Source organism: Bos indicus, chromosome 8, assembly GCF_029378745.1.
Source record: "Bos indicus isolate NIAB-ARS_2022 breed Sahiwal x Tharparkar chromosome 8, NIAB-ARS_B.indTharparkar_mat_pri_1.0, whole genome shotgun sequence".
Lineage (NCBI taxonomy): Eukaryota > Metazoa > Chordata > Mammalia > Artiodactyla > Bovidae > Bos > Bos indicus.
In genome coordinates, this window is record NC_091767.1 from 50,731,457 (window position 1) to 50,750,096 (window position 18,640).

The 18,640-nt window shown below is 41.9% G+C and overlaps 1 protein-coding gene across 4 annotated transcripts in view; it reads right to left on the reverse strand.

Annotated features, from left to right (window-relative positions):
- Window positions 1–12,944: 12,944 nt before the first annotated feature.
- TRPM6 (transient receptor potential cation channel subfamily M member 6) overlaps window positions 12,945–18,640 on the reverse strand; it is a 169,946-nt gene continuing 164,250 nt past the window's right edge. For all 4 annotated transcript variants that reach the window (XM_070794665.1, XM_070794664.1, XM_070794663.1 and 1 more), the window contains exon 39: window positions 12,945–18,011. In XM_070794665.1, coding sequence (XP_070650766.1) covers window positions 17,878–18,011 — 134 coding nt within the window. In that variant the 3' untranslated portion in view covers window positions 12,945–17,877. The remainder of the gene's footprint in view (window positions 18,012–18,640) is intronic.

The following is an 18,640-nucleotide window of genomic DNA, read 5'->3' on the forward strand; positions in this document are numbered from 1 at the left end:
GGAGTCAGGAGGACCAATATGAAGCTTACTGCAATAATCCAGGTGAGTAAGGATGGTACTAAAGATGCTGAGATGTGAGCCTGCTCTGAGAGCTGAGAGGATTTGTGAATAAACTAGAACAAACAATAGGAATCAAGGATGACTCCACAATTGAGGGTCTTATTAACCAAAAGGCTGCATTCCATTAACTGAGATGGGAGAGGTTACTGAAGAAGTAGATTTGGGGGAACATCAGGTGGTTAGGTATTAAATCAACTGAGATGTCTGGTAGACTCCAAGTCTACAAGTCAATGTCAAGCAAGCGTGTGGACATAAGAAACTGATACTTTTTAAAATGTTTTGTTTAAATGTGTGTGTTTGTTATCCATAAATGTGATCATATTTTCTACATTGTTTTAACAACATTTAGATTTGCTTGCAGGAACGGCCGAGAGGAGCTACCCCGTGTCCGAGGTCAGGGGGCGGCCGAGAGGAGATACCCAGCGTCTGAGGTCAGGGGCGGCGACGAGAGGAGTTACCCCATGTCCGAGGTCAGGGGCCGCAGCCAAGAGGAGACACCCCATGCCCCAAGCCCAAGGCCAGGGGCGGCGGGCTGGAGGAGCTACCCCACACCAGAGGCCAGAGGCAGTAGCCGGGAGGTCTAACCCCACATCCAAGGAGCCATGGCTGCGCGGGCACAGGAGGGCCTAGAGGAGCTATCCCATGTTGAAGGTCAGGAAGGGCGGCGGTGAGGAGATACCCCTCGTCCAAGGTAAGAAGCAATGGCTGCGCTTTGCTGAACAGCCGTGAAGAGATATCCCATGCCCAAGGTAAGAGAAACCCAAGTAAGACGGTAGGTGTTGCACGAGGGCATCAGAGGGCAAACACAATGAAACCATACTCACAGAAAACTAGTCAATCTAATTACACTAGGACCACACCCTTGTCTAACTCAGTGAAACTAAGCCATGCCTGTGGGGCAACCCAAGATGGGCGGGTCATGTTGGAGAGATCTGACAGAATGTGGTCCACTGGAGAAGGGAATGGCAAGCCACTTCAGTATTCTTGCCTTGAGAACCCCATGAACAGTATGAAAAGGCAAAATGATAGGATACTGAAAGAGAAACTCCCCAGGTCAGTAGGTGCCCAATATGCTACTGGAGATCAGTGGAGAAAAAACTCCAGAAAGAATGAAGGGATGGAGCCAAAGCAAAAAGGATACCCAGCTGTGGATGTGACTGGTGACAGAAGCAAGGTCCGATGCAGTAAAGAACAATATTGCATGGGAACCTGGAATGTCAGGTCCATGAATCAAGGCAAATTGGAAGTGGTCAAACAAGAGATGGCAAGAGTGAATGTCGACATTCTAGGAATCAGCGAACTGAAATGGACTGGAATGGGTGAATTTAACTCAGATGACCATTATATCTATTACTGCGGGCAGGAATCCCTCAGAAGATGGAGTGGCCATCATGGTCAACAAAAGAGTCCGAAATGCTGTACTTGGATGCAATCTCAAAAATGACAGAATGATCTCTGTTCGTTTCCAAGGCAAACCATTCAATATCACAGTAATCCAAGTCTATGCCCCAACCAGTAATGCTGAAGAAGCTAAAGTTGAACGGTTCTATGAAGACCTACAAGACCTTTTAGAACTAACACCCAAAAAAGATGTCCTTTTCATTATAGGGGACTGGAAAGCAAAAGTAGGAAGTCAAGAAACACCTGGAGTAACAGGCAAATTTGGCCTTGGAATACGGAATGAAGCAGGGCAAAGACTAATAGAGTTTTGCCAAGAAAACGCACTGATCATAACAAACACCATCTTCCAACAACACAAGAGAAGACTCTATACATGGATATCACCAGATGGTCAACACCAAAATCAGATTGATTATATTCTTTGCAGCCAAAGATGGAGAAGCTCTATACAGTCAGCAAAAATAAGACCAGGAGCTGACTGTGGCTCAGACCATGAACTCCTTATTGCCAAATTCAGACTTAAATTGAAGAAAGTAGGGAAAACCACTAGACCATTCAGGTATGACCTAAATCAAATCCCTTATGATTATACAGTGGAAGTGAGAAATAGATTTAAGGGCCTAGATCTGATAGAGCGCCTGATGAACTATGGACTGAGGTTCCTGACATTGTACAGGAGACAGGGATCAAGACCATTCCCATGGAAAAGAAATGCAAAAAAGCAAAATGGCTGTCTGGGGAGGCCTTACAAATAGCTGTGAAAAGAAGAGAAGCAAAAAGCAAAGGAGAAAAGGAAAGATATAAGCATCTGAATGCAGAGTTCCAAAGAATAGCAAGAAGAGATAAAAAAGCCTTCTTCAGCGATCAATGCAAAGAAATAGAGGAAAACAACAGAATGGGAAAGACTAGGGATCTCTTCAAGAAAATCAGAGATACCAAAGGAACATTTCATGCAAAGATGGGCTCGATAAAGGACAGAAATGGTATGGACCTAACAGAAGCAGAAGATATTAAGAAGAGATGGCAAGAATACACAGAAGAACTGTACAAAAAAGATCTTCACGACCCAGATGATCACGATGGTGTGATCACTGACCTAGAGCCAGACATCCTGGAATGTGAAGTCAAGTGGGCCTTAGAAAGCATCACTATGAACAAAGCTAGTGGAGGTGATGGAATTCCAGTGGAGCTATTCCAAATCCTGAAAGATGATGCTGTGAAAGTGCTGCACTCAATATGCCAGCAAATTTGGAAAACTCAGCAGTGGTCACAGGATTGGAAAAGGTCAGTTTTCATTCCAATCCCAAAGAAAGGCAACGCCAAAGAATACTCAAACTACCGCACAATTGCACTCATCTCACACGCTAGTAAAGTAATGCTCAACATTCTCCAAGCCAGGCTTCAGCAATACATGAACCATGAACTTCCAGATGTTCAAGCTGGTTTTAGAAAAGGCAGAGGAACCAGAGATCAAATTGCCAACATCCGCTGGATCATCGAAAAAGGAAGAGAGTTCCAGAAAAACATCTATTTCTGCTTTATTGACTATGCCAAAGCCTTTGACTGTGTGGATCATAATAAACTGTGGAAAATTCTGAAAGAGATGGGAATACCAGACCACCTGATCTGCCTCTTGAGAAATTTGTATGCAGGTCAGGAAGCAACAGTTAGAACTGGACATGGAACAACAGATTGGTTCCAAATAGGAAAAGGAGTACGTCAAGGCTGTATATTGTCACCCTGCTTATTTAACGTCTATGCGGAGTACATCATGAGAAACACTGGACTGGAGGAAGCACAAGCGGGAGTCAAGATTGCCGGGAGAAATATCAATAACCTCAGATATGCAGATGACACCACCCTTATGACAAAAAGTGAAGAGGAACCCAAAAGCCTCTTGATGAAAGTGAAAGTGGAGAGTGAAAAAGTGGGCTTAAAACTCAACATTCAGAAAACGAAGATCATGGCATCTGGTCCCATCACTTCATGGGAAATAGATGGGGAAACAGTGGAAACAGTGTCAGGCTTTATTTTTCTGGGCTCCAAAATCACTACAGATGGTGACTGCAGCCATGAAATTAAAAGACGCTTACTCCTTGGAAGGAAAGTTATGACCAACCTAGATAGCATATTCAAAAGCAGAGACATTACTTTGCCAACAAAGGTTTGTCTAGTCAAGGCTATTGTTTTTCCTGTGGTCATGTATGGATGTGAGAGTTGGACTGTGAAGAAGGCTGAGCGCTGAAGAATTGATGCTTTTGAACTGTGGTGTTGGAGAAGACTCTTGAGAGTCCCTTGGACTGCAAGGAGATCCAACCAGTCCATTTTGAAGGAGATCAGCCCTGGTATTTCTTTGGAAGGAATGATGCTAAAGCTGAAACTCCAGTACTTTGGCCACCTCATGCGAAGAGTTGACTCATTGGAAAAGACCCTGATGCTGGGAGGGATTGGGGGCAAGAGGAGAAGGGGACAACAGAGGATGAGATGGCTGGATGGCATCACTGACTCGATGGACGTGAGTCTGAGTGAACTCCGGGAGTTGGTGATGAACAGGGAGGCCTAGCGTGCTGCAATTCATGGGGTCGCACAGAGTCAGGCATGACTGAGCGACTGATCTGATCTGATCTGATAAAATGAATGAATGAAGCAATCAATCAGTGTACATTCACAAAGAAAGATGACAAGATAAAGTTTTAATAATAGGGGTCTCTAGGTGGTAAGAGAGTGGGTGGCTCGTATTTTGGATTCTTAACTGCATTTTTTTAACTTTTTATAGTGAGCACTGGATTGTTCTTCCAAAATACAATAACACTATTTTCAATAGATGTTAGAAGAAATTCATTTTACATATAACAAATTCCTAGAGTGAATATGATCTCTGACACAGAAAGCATACAATAAGTAAACCTGAGCACTTGTCTTCTGTTTCACACAAAGAGCTAAAATGAGTATGTGTGGACACAAGTTCTAAACATTACAAAAAATTTGATTTCAGGTCATTTTGACTAGACCAGATGCCCTTTTATATACTGGTGATCCTAGTTGGGCTTGAGCCTGTCTGTGGAGTGGGAACTTATGAGTAGTGTATGTGTCAGCTTATATGAGTGTGTGTGTGTCTGCAATCTACATTAGTATGTGGCAGGTGCCTTCTGCACCCGTTCTGTAAGACTCCTTGTGAAAGAACCCTGCCTTTTAATGAGTTTACCAGTGGGAAAAAAAAAAAAAAAAAATGGGACACTGCCTGGTTCCACGGTGTTAAATGAAAATAACATTCAGAGTTGAGTTAATCTGATTGCATGGGATCTATTTTCCCCCTTGCTGCAAATCAGAGCAGTTTTCAGCTAACAAGAATGGGTGCCCTACTTGAACGGGCAGCGGGTACTGCTGCTAGTCAGAGCAGCACTTAGCATGGCATTGCCATCATTACATCCCTAGGTTCGAGGCAATGAAACTCCAGGAGCAGCAAAGTCAAATCAGTTCAATCGTCTGATTGTTCATACTCATAAAGTGGGGAAGCTGGCAGGGGTCCGGCATAAAACTTGGAGTTCTGCACTGGAGCTCCTTTAAGGTAATTCATGGCCCTCTGCAGTAGCTTAAATCAGAAGGGCCAGCATGGTCACAGTAAATGCAGCTCCCCACACTGCTTGAGAGCAATATCGCAGATAGCCGGCTGCTATGCCAGATGTCAAAGGTGCACTAAAAGCACTTGTTTTTGATCTACCCCATTCCTGAGAAGCACAATGGATGGGCCTTTAAGCACTGCCATAAAAAAAGATTGTGATTAATGAAGCAGCACAACTTAATAAACCAAGTTGACTCCCGCTTCCTTCTCCTAGGCATTTCACTGTCCACAAAGCAGTTCTTTTACTTAGCAGCAGGGACATGTAAAATGTTAATCATCAATCTGTGGGCCATTAAAGAAGTTGCTTTCCCTTTCTCAACTTGAAAACCAAGGGGGAAAGATAATAGGTTTGGTTAACAGAGCTGTTCACATAATGGAGATGTGCGGAGGAAAGCTTTGATAGAGTCAGCGTGGGAGCCCTGAGCACTAATCCATTCTGCTCTCGGGACCAGGAGTTCAGAGCCTAGCTGAGGCTAAGAGACTCAGGATGGAGGCTGGAGGGAATGTATTGATCTGGCTGGACCAATGGGAGGTTACTGCACCTGAGTGAGGACCAAAATAAGATGAGACGGCATGGAAGCTTTCTGTGTCATGTACTGCCTGATCTTATTTGGCCTTCTTCCTTGCAGAACAGAGGACCACGGCAGCCTTCCCAGGTGAGCAATGGCTGTGAGGGGAGCCCTGACCGAAAGAGCACTCCCTTGCCCAGATAGCAACAGAGTTTTTGGCTAATTCTCCAAAACCCAGTGAAACATTTTCTCTGCTGGAGTCAAAGGTGTATCAGTCAGAAACAAATAACATTTTACTCATGATTTAGGAATTGCTTCTGGCAGAGGCAGGAGTCAGAGATGCAAGGATTGAGCACATGGCCCACAGATGTTTAATATAGTCAATCAGTTAATACTGGCAAGAAAAAGAGAAACTACTAGAAGATGGTGTCAGGACATTCTGAAATGTCCACAGTTAGGAAAGTTCGTGCTAAAATTAAGAACAGTTCATTGCATCTCTTTTCATTCCTTTAGAGAAACTCTTGGTCTTATCTTGCCTTGGTGAAGAAAACTTAGACAGTAAGCATGAGGAGATGCCTCTTGCTCCTGGAGAGAGCGTGTGTTGGATAACTCCAAAGAGAGGAGGACCAAGAGTCCATGACATTCTGAGAAACTCTATTTGATCAGCAAAATGCCACTTCTCTGTTAGAAGATTTAACTTTTGGATTGAGGAAACTTCCATCACTCACATCAAAGATAATGATAGTGCTAATGATAGGATAAAGTGAATTTGGATGGGGCTGCTGGTATGAGCAATTAAAAGCCCTTCCAAAAAAACCTCTACCAGTTGTAATCACTCACCGAATTCCAAGCTCCTATGGGCAATGTCTATGTCATAGTGTTGTAAGACCAAGCAGGTCATACTCAGGGGATGATTGATATGTGTCTGCTGAATTAATTAACCTAGAATTGATTATGTTTAAAGCATTTTCTAATTTCCTTAGCCTTCATAATAAAACTTCTTCCTTAAAATTGCATGAAAGGCTTTTAACAGTTTATCCATTCTTCTCAGCTTTATCTCACGCTACCTGCTACCTTATTCCAATACATGATATAAGAACTAGCTAGACAACTATTCAGCATTCTCCAAACATCTCTCCCAGCTGCTGTTCCCTCCACCAGGCAAACTCTATGTCATTCTCTGTGAAGCCTTCTCTTCCCTCTTGAGATGGGAGTGAGTGAAAGTCACTCAGCAGTGTTATACTCTTTCAGCTCCCACAGACTGTAGCCCATCATGCTCCTCTGTCTAGGCCAGAATACTGGAGTGGGTAGCCTTTCCCTTCTACAGGGGATCTTTCCAACCCAGAGACTGAACCCAGGTCTCCCACATTGCAGGTGGATTCTTTACCATCTGAGCCACCAGGGAAGCCCAAGAGTACTGGAGTGGGTCACCTATCCCTTCTCCAGTGAATCTTCCTGACCCAGGAATAGAACTGGGGTCTCCTCCATTGCAAGCAGATTCTTTACCAGCTGAGCTAGAGGGTCCCTTTTTCACTTGAAATAAAGGCATTTTGCAAATGCCTCAATTGCAGCGTCTGTTGCAGCGAGGTTGTTTTCTACATCTGCTGCTGCTGCTGCTAAGTTGCTTCAGTCGTGTCTGACTCTGTGCAACCCCAGAGACGGCAGCCCACCAGGCTCCCCCGTCCCTGGGATTCTCCAGGCAAGAACACTGGAGTGGCTTGCCATTTCCTTCTCCAATGCATGAAAGTGAAAAGTGAAAGTGAAGTCGCTCAGGTTGTCTACTTGAAAGTTAAACAGTTGTGTCCGACTCCTAGCGACCCCATGGACTGCAGCCCACCAGGCTCCTCCATCCCTGGGATTTTCCAGGCAAGAGTACTGGAGTGGAGTGCCATTGCCTTCTCCTTTCTACATCTACCTTCACACAAACCTGTGAGTACCTACCTTACTAATCTTGGCAAACAGTAGGCACTTAACAAATCCTTGTTAAGTCAATAAATCAATGACTGAACCAACAAAGTAATGGAGCAGCCACTGAGGAGTTACCAAAAAAAAAAAAAAAAAAATCACATGTTCTGTCTAGTCTGCCTATGCTCTGTCAGCGATGGTTCTTGAACAGATTATAAATTTTCACAATAGTACTCTAAAAATGTCTTCAATTTTAAATTTTGATAAAGTGATATATTTCATGAAAATGTTTCAGTTCCCCACCCACTGCCCTTCAGTAAATGGCCCAAGATGACTCTTAAAAATTATTTTCAAGTTTATGAATCCAAGCTTTAAAGTCAGAGCACAGTTTAAAGTCTGCTTTGTGGGAAAAGTACATGATAATAAAGTCTCTTCAGAAAATTTAGTTAATTCCCATCTCTTATGTATATCCAAGTTTTCCACCTCCATGTTAGCTCTTGCTGGGTGAAAATTTACAGTGATCATGACCATTCAGTGTAGGAAATGAATTAACATTCTCCACAGGACCCTCATTTGTATAGTATATTAATAGGCTCCTTATGTAAATTTCTACTCTTACCTCACTGCTTATATGCCTGCTAGCTGGTGGCATGCAATTTAGAAATGAGGGCAAGAAATGTTTGATTTCATGAAATGTCACTTAGAGGGATGGTAAGGAGGGAAGTGGGTAGAGGTCAAGCAGTGAAAGTCTACAATGGACATATTTTATAGCTGTCATCAAACTAACAGTGCTCAAGAAAGCCAGCTCTCATTCCAGTAAATTATGGGGAAACAAACAGCAATATATCTGATGATATTTGAGGACACCTGGTGCAAGAAGATATGCAGTGTTAGTCAAAATTGTGCCATGTCCTAAACAAGGAGGACTTTGTAGTAAACATTTCCATGGAAAGAAAAAACCCATTCTCCAAAGCCATATCAAAGAACATTCCACTTTCCAGAACCACTTTCAATTAAATGAGTATTTGGACCAGATTAAATAATCCCTAATTGGACAGATTTTTGTCAGCTGTCCATCAGACTCCTTTTTCTCTTTTATGTGGGTACACTTCTAGACCACAGTTCTTAGCCTCTTTTGCAGGTAAGCGTGACTGAATTCTAGCCAATAGTATGTGAACAGGAGGACATGTGCCATTTCTAGGGCTGGCCCATAAAGCCTCCCATGTGCTCTCTTTCCTTGCATGTTATTTTCTTTTGGGTGCCCATTTGTTAAAGATGATAGAACCTGGTCAGCCTGGGTCCCAGAAAGGCTATGTGGAGAAGAGAGCACAACCACTCAGCACAGTCTGCCCTGCAGTGTTAAGTGAAAAGTGTCCACGGTGTCAAGTCATCACACGGTTGTGTCTATTTACTGCTGTTGTCCAGTGTCCCCTAAAACAGAACCACCTCAGTGCTATTCTAGGATCAATGTCACTCACTATTACTCTTTTGTTTGAAAAGAGAAGCAGATGAAGGCTCATGAGCATATGTGGGGGCAGAGAATATATGGGAAATCTTTGTACATTTTGTTCAGTTTTGTTGTGAACCTAGAATTGGGCATTTAGAAAAGTCTATTTTTAAGTAAGAGAGAAGCATCTCCGGCTCCACCAATCCTGGGTGGGAAATTGTTTTGGTGATGAAATAAGAATATCTTAAATAATAACTAATAACTTCCCAGCACACTTATTGTGTGCCGGACACTGTACTAAGTGTTCTGTGTACAGTCTCTCTTTCTCAAGAGTACTCCTTCCTGGTAGACATTAGGTTACAGAGATGAATTTGCTCTACAACACTGAGGTGCAAAAAATGGCATATTACCTTATTTTTCTAAATCTAGAGAGAGGTCTGCTCTCTCTACAATGATAAAAGAGTTAGTCTCGCCAGTCATGTTTGGGGATTCTAAAACAGGTAAGAACAAAAGCAGGTCACTGAGTGTTTGGAAAACAGAGAAGGGCTTCTTAACTTGGTCACTGGGCCCAAAGGATCTGTTCACAGGTAGGTGGCTCCCATTCGATCCCTGACTAGCATGGATACAGATTGCTCCCTGTGACTTCCCAGGACAGCTCTTAGTCAGTTTTCTCGATAAACACAAACTGGCCCTTCACAAGCCCTATGCCTCTTACCCAAAACACCATCATCTTCCCTGCCTCCAGGAATGAGTTTCTCTTCTCTTGTCAAGTTAGGCTTCTTCTGCTTTATCAACTCCAAGTTCCAATCCCCATCAATTTTCCAGATGTCGTGGTGAGAAGCTGTCATACTGGGACCTTGTAACTTCTGCAGTAAGCCATTAATGTCCTGAGGAAAAGGCACCCACCTACCTTCTGCGATGGAGAACAGTGAGAAGAAAGACAAGTCAGTATATTAACAGATTACCTGCCAGAGTCAGATGATACGCTGCATTCAGAGAGGTTAATCGGCTGCCCAAAGGTTACAAACTACTCAGTGGCAAAGCTTCAGATCAAACCTAAGTCCATCTGGCCCCAGGGTATAGAGACTTTCCTACTGTTTCATGTAGACCCATCTGGGAAAATTCAAAGCATGCCACAGGCCTAGGTGGCCTTTGATGACAATAGGAAATAATCATAAATCATCCTAAATAAAATAAAATATCTGAATCTTTTCACTTGAAATCTTCAGCAGATATCCAAGCCTGGTATTCAAAGAACTACCTTCTATTTATACATACACACATACATATACACATACAAATAAGCAAAGTGCAATATTAAAGTCATCAATCATTAATTTGCAATAATATTTTGTGACTAGAATTCTGAAATCAGAAATCTAATGTATTATCCTCTTTGAAAAGCATAGACAAGTACATTTTATTTGATTATTCTTAATGAGTCTTGGGGGCTTTCCAGGTGGCTCAGTGGTAAAGAATCTGCCTGCCAATGCAGAAGATGCCGTTTTGATCCCTGGGTTGGGAAGATCCCCTAAGAGGAAATAGCAACTCAGTATTCCTTCCTGAAAAATCCTATGGACAGAAGAGCCTGGCGGACCACAGTCCACGGGGTTGCAAAGAGTCAGACATGACTGAGCACGCACACATGAATGACAGTCATGTAAAGATTTCCAAGTTAAAAAACTTAGTCACAGAAACATCTGAATATTTTTCAAGAAAACAGAGAAAATTTTAATACAAGACAAGCATTATTTCCCTTAACCCAAATTCAGTCATTATCAAGACAAATGATAGTGACTTGGAAGACCTGAGTTCTCGTCCCTCCTCTGACAATACAGTTATATTAACTTTGAGTGAAACACAGCCTCTTCCAGTTACATTACTTTTATGTACTCTTTTAGTTCTCATTTTTTCTAATTCTGTATTTCTGGAAAAACTGGTACTGCACTTATAAAATTAAAGACGTTTCTTGATCCACATTTGCAGCCAGCTTAGTATAAAAACATGTAACAGAAATACAGAGTCAGAGAAAGAAAAATGAAGAAAGAAGGTAGAGGGAGGGAGAGAAGAGGGGAGGAAAAGGGGGAGGAAAGAGGAAGGGGGGAGAGAGAATGGTTGAGAAAAAAATTCTCATTATCATCCATACTTTCCAAGGCCAATCTAAGAGTCACTTTCAGTACTTTGGAGTCAGTCTGAAATATTGCAGACTTTGGGTATTCCACTCCCACTTAGCAGACCCATTTCTCTGGAGAAGATGGGATGAAACAGGAGGTCTTAGCCTGACACCATTAAATGTGTGATTTCTAACTCTCTTTGTTCTGATTCCATGCACTTCATGTAAACCTTTGATTATAATCCAGCTTCCAAGGCCTCCAGGGACACACTGTGATGGTCAGGCTGATAAAGGTTTTGTAGTTTGCATAGATTCCATTTTTCACTATAAATTGATAAACTGGAAGGTCACAAGATGCTATCAAATAGTTAGCTGTTGTATTATTGTTAATAACAAATAGTTATTTGTTGTGACCAAACAAATATCTGATTTTCTAGGAAGACATAAAAAGAGGACAGAAATGCAATGGAAACAGAAAAATTCATTGGCAGACACAATGCCAGATTCAGAAAAGAACCCACTCACCAGCCTGCACTTACCTTGTGATGATGTCACGAGGGAATGGCTTTCACATGGACTCACAGATTATAAATGGCCATTAACTGTGTGCGGAAGATTTCCTTGACAATAACATATATGGAGAGGATACAAGGTAACATTCCACAGGTGACAGTTTGGAGCTTCTCATCCAGTGGCCTAAGTTAAGTCCTGACTTTCAAATCTGTGTTTCAAACCATCGTAGGGATTCAGGTGCTAGTAATTCTGAGTGTGCTGGTTAGTACTGCCTAGCATCTATGCCATTGATTGGATGGAGCTTTAAATTCTGGCTCCCCCTTGGGTAGCTGACTTAACTAAGCTGCCTAACTTATAAGCAGCTTTTTCAAATCTTTGTAATGGGCATTTAGCACAATGCCTAGAACATAATGAGTGTTCAACACCCACTGCCTTATAATGATATTAAAAAAGTTATCATTATAACCATTATTATTGTGGGCAATGACAAATCAGTATACTGTAAACCCCTTAATTGTCTTGGAGACCCTCAAAGACAGAAATGGATCTTATTTAACAAGTCTAACGTTAGGGTCAGGACATAACACATGGTAAGGCTCAGTAAGTATTTCTTAAATAGGACATGTACTGACCAGTTGTAGAAAACTAAAGTCTACATTGTCGTCCACACTTCTTTTCCAGTCCCCTAAGATGTCTCCTTCTCAAATGGCAACCCACTCCAGTGTTCTTGCCTGGAAAATCCCAGGGACGGGGGAGCCTGGTGGGATGCCATCTGTGGGGTCGCACAGAGTTGGACACGACTGAAGTGACTCTGCAGCAGCAGCAGCAAGATGTCTCCAGAAGCCTTTTAGCTGTAGACAAACATCTCATCTCATGAAGCCCAGCCAGTGTTTGTTTTCATCTGTAACACTCAGATGATCTCCAGAACACATCAGTCTCTACTCTCTCAATAAAATCACTCACCAGTCCTGCCATCTGTGATACTCTCTATCCTCTGCCGCAGAAGATGGTCAGTGGTCATCTCCTCCTCTCCATTGCTATTGCCCTCATCTCTTCTCCCCAAGTCCCTTTCTACAAAATTCCAGGGTCACATAGGCAATTCCAAAGCATGGCAACAATGTAACAGTTTCCTAGGGCTGCCAGGACAAAGCAGAAGGACTGGGTGACTTAAACAAGAGAAATTTCTTCCCTCCTGTTCTGGAAGCTGTGAGTCCAAGATGTCAGTGTGACTGATTTCCTCCGAGGACCCTCACCTTGGTTGGTTTGCAGATGATGCATTCTCTCTGTCTTCACATGGTCTTCACTTTCAGTGTGTCTATGTCTTAATCTCCTCTTCTTATAAGGACAACAGTAATATTGAGTCAGAGTCCACCCTAATGATCCCACTTAAACTTTATTACCTCTGTAAATACCTTATTTCCAAATACAGTTATATTCCAAGGTACTTGGGGTTAGGATTTCCACATGTGAACTTTGGGGAGACACGATTCAACCCAGAATACATACCAAGGATTTCTTTGGGTTACGAAAGCATCCTGAGGTTCTGTGACCTCTCATTGGTGACCAATATGGAACAGAGAAAGAGATTCATTACAAGCCAAAGTGCAATCACATGACACCAATGATGATTCCCACCAAATTCCTCCAATGAAATGCAGTTATTATTATGTTCACATTTGGACAGTCATTAGCCAAAGGTTTTCTACCATAACAATTGCATGAACTTTCTGACTATTAGTAGCAGACGGAATTTTTAAAGGTTCAAAGTGAAACAAACAAATGAACAAAACCACTAGGGGAAGATGAGAATGCTGAAGGGAGTTAGTTACTAAAAGATGTACAAGCCATAGGCCAGAATTTTCCTATTACTAAACAGCCTTATACTGACAAAATCTAAATCAGCATTAATTAAATTGTTTATAAAACATCAGGCCTTACAAATACCAAGATTCTAAACCTGCTCTTTTTTCATTCCTAAAAATATCATCAATGATGGTTCCAGATTTGGGCTTTACTTATCCTGGAAGGCTTTCTTTGGGCAGAGACTTTGGCTGTGTAAAACCCAAATCCATCAAAAAAGAAAATAAGTAGGAGACACTGTGAAATGGTGAACATCAAGATTTTGAACCACTTAATTAAGCTTGAAAATAAAAAGGGAGCAATGAGCTTTTTCCCCTTGGAAAGAGAAACAGCAGAAACCACTTTTGTGTTTATACTAGAACAAGTCCACTGAGCATCCTCTGTAAACATTAAATAATGATCACATAATATCAAAAATGAAAGCCCCTTATTATTTATTGAACTGGATCCCATGCTCACAAGAAGGCTTTTAAATGAGATTCTCAAAGGACTTTATAAATGCTCTCTCACTATTGTTCACCTTTGTTTGAAAAGGTAAGTATCTCATCCTCATTTCAGAGTTACGGACTAAAAGAAAGGTTAAAAGAAATATATAAAATTAAACCAAATCTGCCAATGCTAGAGATCAAGGGTTGTTATCCCTTGAGGACTTAGAGTTCCTTTTGAAAAATTAAGCAACTTCACTAATTATTTTCAGGAGGGCATTTCACTAAAATATACTTTATCTGTACATCAAGGTCTAAGAAGAAAACTCACAAAATAATAACTGTGCTAAATAAAAAAATCAGTGTGGCTTCCAGAACCCTTTCTATTCTGTGTACCCACCCATGTGGCTGGAGATTTGAAATGCTATTTAAGTCTCATTTTCCTTCAGAAGCTAACCTCTGTGGAATAAAATGCTGTTAAGGGGGAAAAAAAATCTTTTCTGTCATTTGACTTTAACTTATGATAAATTAGCTTCAACTAGTTTCTTAGAAAATTGCCCAAGAAATGACTACAGAAAATTAAATACCAAGACTTCAAAGAGGCAAACACACAGCCTTCAAATTCCGACCTCAGAGAATAATCCTTCCTTTCTCATGCTTTGGAGAGATGTGAGTAAAGAAATCGTACTAGGGCATGGTAATGAACCATCTTTCAAATGACTTTTCTATCAATCTTCTTTTCAAAGGGTAATAAAGTGATGATTATTTCTAGGCAGTTTCTGGGAAGTTATCATCTCATTTCAATAGTCACCAGTAAGAAGGATGGTACTCTGGTATTATTGCCATGACGATAAGGGCAAGAACTGGTTGAGAATTCAATAGACAAGGTGTAGGTTGTTAAAAGCTATTTCCTGGAAAATTAAAACAGAGAGAGATCAAAAGAATTGTGTTGGGTCTTAAGGAATTGGTAATCATTCCCTTCTAGATTAAAAATGCAAATCTGATTTGTTAACTAGTAAATGAAATCCATTATCATGGGAAGGTTTTATTATTTCTTTCAACAAATAAAGTTCAACACTTATTACATGCCAAGCTTTGTGGTAGATGCCCGTGGCTGATGGAGAAAGGCTGCAAGGCATGACGGGAGCATCTATGACATGACTTCTAGAGTGTGAGCAACCCATCTTCATCTAAAACAATAACAAACAACAGCAACAACAAAATTTTTTTTTTCAACTTTTCATTAAATGGTTGTTAGGGAAGTTTTAGTCACCCAGAACTTGTTTTGCAGAGTCACAGAAAATAGCCTGGTGAGAAAGACCCAAAACTATATCTGATCTCATTCCCCCAGACTTGTTACTAGAAGCTTTAAGATGTCATGGGGCGAAGTTACCCCAGGAACACACAGCCCCAAAAAGGGAATGCCCGTGCTCAGGATGCCTTCAGGAAGGACTCCCAGGAACCTAGCTGTTTCTCTGGTCCCCAGATTCAGATGCCATCTGTGAGATGGGCTTGCTGCTGCTGCTGCTAAATTGCTTCAGTCGTGTCCGACTCTGTGCGACCCCATAGACGGCAGCCCACCAGGCTCCCCCGTCCCTGGGATTGTCCAGGCAAGATCACTGGAGTGGGTTGCCATTTCCTTCTCCAATGCAGGAAAGTGAAAAGTGAAAGTGAAGTTGCTCAGTTGTGTCTGACTCTTAGCGACCCGATGGACTGCAGCCCTCCAGGCTCCTCCGTCCATGGGATTTTCCAGGCAAGAGTACTGGAGTGGGGTGCCACTGCCTTCTCCAGTGAGATGGGCTTAGGGCTCCTATAAGGATGATGCAGTCCATTTTTCCTCAGTGGCTCCTAAAACCATCCCAGTTATGTCTTTTCATTTGCCCTAATTCTCATATCCCAGTCTAAACCTACTGCTCACTGGCAGACAGAATATAGGACACATCTCTGTGTTCAACATTCCCCCAAAAGTCAAATTTTTCAGCACTCACCAGAAATCCAAACCTGGAACAACAACCAAAAAGGAAATATAAGACATGCCGCTTTTTAAGGGCAAAGAAATGTTACGTGCACCACACCCTCATCTCTTACACATTACAGAGAAGGCACTTAATAAATACCTGTTGAATAAAATTAACCAAATGAATGAATTCATTCATTTGTGGTCATGAATCAAGTCATGATTATCACATTGGTATTTTCCTGTCAGCTATCCCACAGTGACCTTTGTCCAGTGTTTCATCTTTTTAAAATGTTATTCTGGTGATATTTTCTTAAAAAGAGAGACACAAAACCACAACACAGAAAAGAAAAATCAAAATGTATTTTTTCAAGTTCCATTCCAGGTAACAAATATTTGACCAATGAATTAATGCTTTCTAGTGTGGCCTTGGATAGGAAAATTGCCTCTTTCCATAGTTGAACATGTCTCTGAAGTGAGTACCAACAGATCTCTTACCGATTTGCAGAACAGGATAAGGCAGTTAAGCTCTGAAAAAGCATTAACAATTTATCCTCATTGCCAATCAAGAAATCACCCAGATTTCCCACCTCCCACCACCCCCAAGACCAAATTAAAAGGGCTGTAAATCAGTCATCATGCATCTCACAAAAATCATGCACTATCCTTGGCAAACCAAATCCTTGGCTTTCCATCCCCCTACCTTTGGGCAACATATCCCCAGAGTATAACCTAAGAATACAGGAGCACTGATTTGAAAGGAAGCCAGCTAATGCAAGGGCTAATGGTAAAGATAAGGTGAAAATTTCAAGCCCCAGGAGGCTTGTTGCTGATAGATTGGAATGCTTTTTAATGAGGAAAGGAGATGAGGGAAGAGGGGGGGGAAGGTACCCAGCCCTTCAAGTCCTCCTTGGGTGAACAGTTTGTGCTTGTTCTGAGGTAGGGTGACCCTTGATAAGTGTGAAAGAGGGATGACTGATCCCCCAAACATGTTGTACAGTGTGGCTCCCAGGGACCCTTTCTTCAGGCTTCTGAAACTGATCACATGTGCTCAGGCCATACTTAAACTATACACTCCAGCACTCTTGAAGCCACCAGAACTCTGCACTGCAATGAATCAAAATTTTCAAAGCATGTTTTCATTCAGAAACCCCATCTTTACTTATATGACCTGACATAGAGTAATTCAGCTTGTAATATTATATACCCAGCTTTGAAAAAGGGAATAATTATTAAGAGGTTGGGTTACTCAACTCTCTAACCAATAGTGTCCCTGAGCTTAAGGGAAGGGAAAACATTTCTTAATAATTGCTAGTGTTATATAACCTTGTTCCCTTAAAAAAAGAAATGCCAGGGCATTTGTCTTAGGTTTCCCTTTCCTCTCTTCTAGAGAAACCTGAAATGCCCAGTGATCATATGATCCACTGATGATACTCAAACCCAGTAGATGTCACTAGGATGCTACCTTTTCGCTGACTAGTTTATGCAGGAGTGTCCTCCAGTCTGTGCAAATACACCTTCTCTCCATTGTTTTCCTTTCTGTCACCATATAAAGCCCTATGCTGCTGGAAAGGAGAGAGGAGGAAGTCAAGTGACTTTTTTATGTACAACTATATACATCAATACAATATGGGGGTTAGGTGATGAATAGCAGTGGAGGTTAGAGTCTGCACACAGAGTGGGAAAATAAATTAATCTGCCTGGTTCTTTAAGTGCCCAGCATTCTGCACCAAGGAATGAGGTATGAAGGAGCCGCTTTCCCAGCTGATTCATCCAAATGTCTTCCTGTGCAACTTGAGCATGATGAACCCTGCACATGCAAAGCACCCTGCAGGGGTCAATATCTAGGAAAACCCATTCATCAAACAACAGGGAAGTCCTTGGGCAAGAGAGACCTGAGACTCAGAAGGCACGTCCCAGAAGGCCCTTGGGGTAAGGCCATTCTGGCAGAGGCTCTGACATCATCAATGTTATATCACCAGTCTATGTTACCATAGAGTTCATGGAAGGCAGGGCAAAGGCTGTCATCTTCTTACTTCTGTTTTTTGGTGTGTTTTTTTTTTTTTTACAATCGTGTGAGGTCTTCTGGAGAATTACTACCCTCTTCCCCCGCTGGAGTCTCCTCAGCTGGTTCTATTTTGATTTCAAGTCCAAAGGCAGAATTTATCCTTCCAGGAGAGTAGTCATTTCTTTTTAAGTCTGCAAGGAAGACAGTTAAGACAGTGATAGGGAAACCTTAAGAACATGATGTTCAGATAGATTGGACTTTAGGCCAAGTGCTCAGAGAAGACTGCTCCTCTGATGTGTGAAACTCAGACCCTCAACCCTGTCCAAGGTATACCCCAGCAGGCACACATGTATCTAACTCCCCAAGGCTGTGCTCACTGTGGCAAGACTCAGTTGCTTGGCTCAATACATAGCACCCTTGAGATGTGACCTGGCCGGACCTAAGTGACGCCACAGAACAGGGCGTGTTCACTGTTGAATGACGGCAGAGTCAGACTGTCCGTCAGAATGGTGGGCTTGAGACATCAGTGGTCAGTTTTCTGCAACAAAAATGTACCTCAGGTTTGACTGAACCTCTAAAAGCGTTGTCCAGTGATCAAATCCTCTGCTTCCTGAAGCCTCCTTCTTTAGTTCAACAGGGAAATTACCTAAAGAAATCATTAACAAGCGCAACCCTTGGGGAGAACTTAAGGAGGACAGTGAGCTTTAAATGTTTGGATTATCATGGTATACCATGTTGATTAAATTTGTTAAGCTTAAACATACATTCCTTTATAATTTTTTAATATTAAATGGGGACTATCTGGACATAAAACTAATAC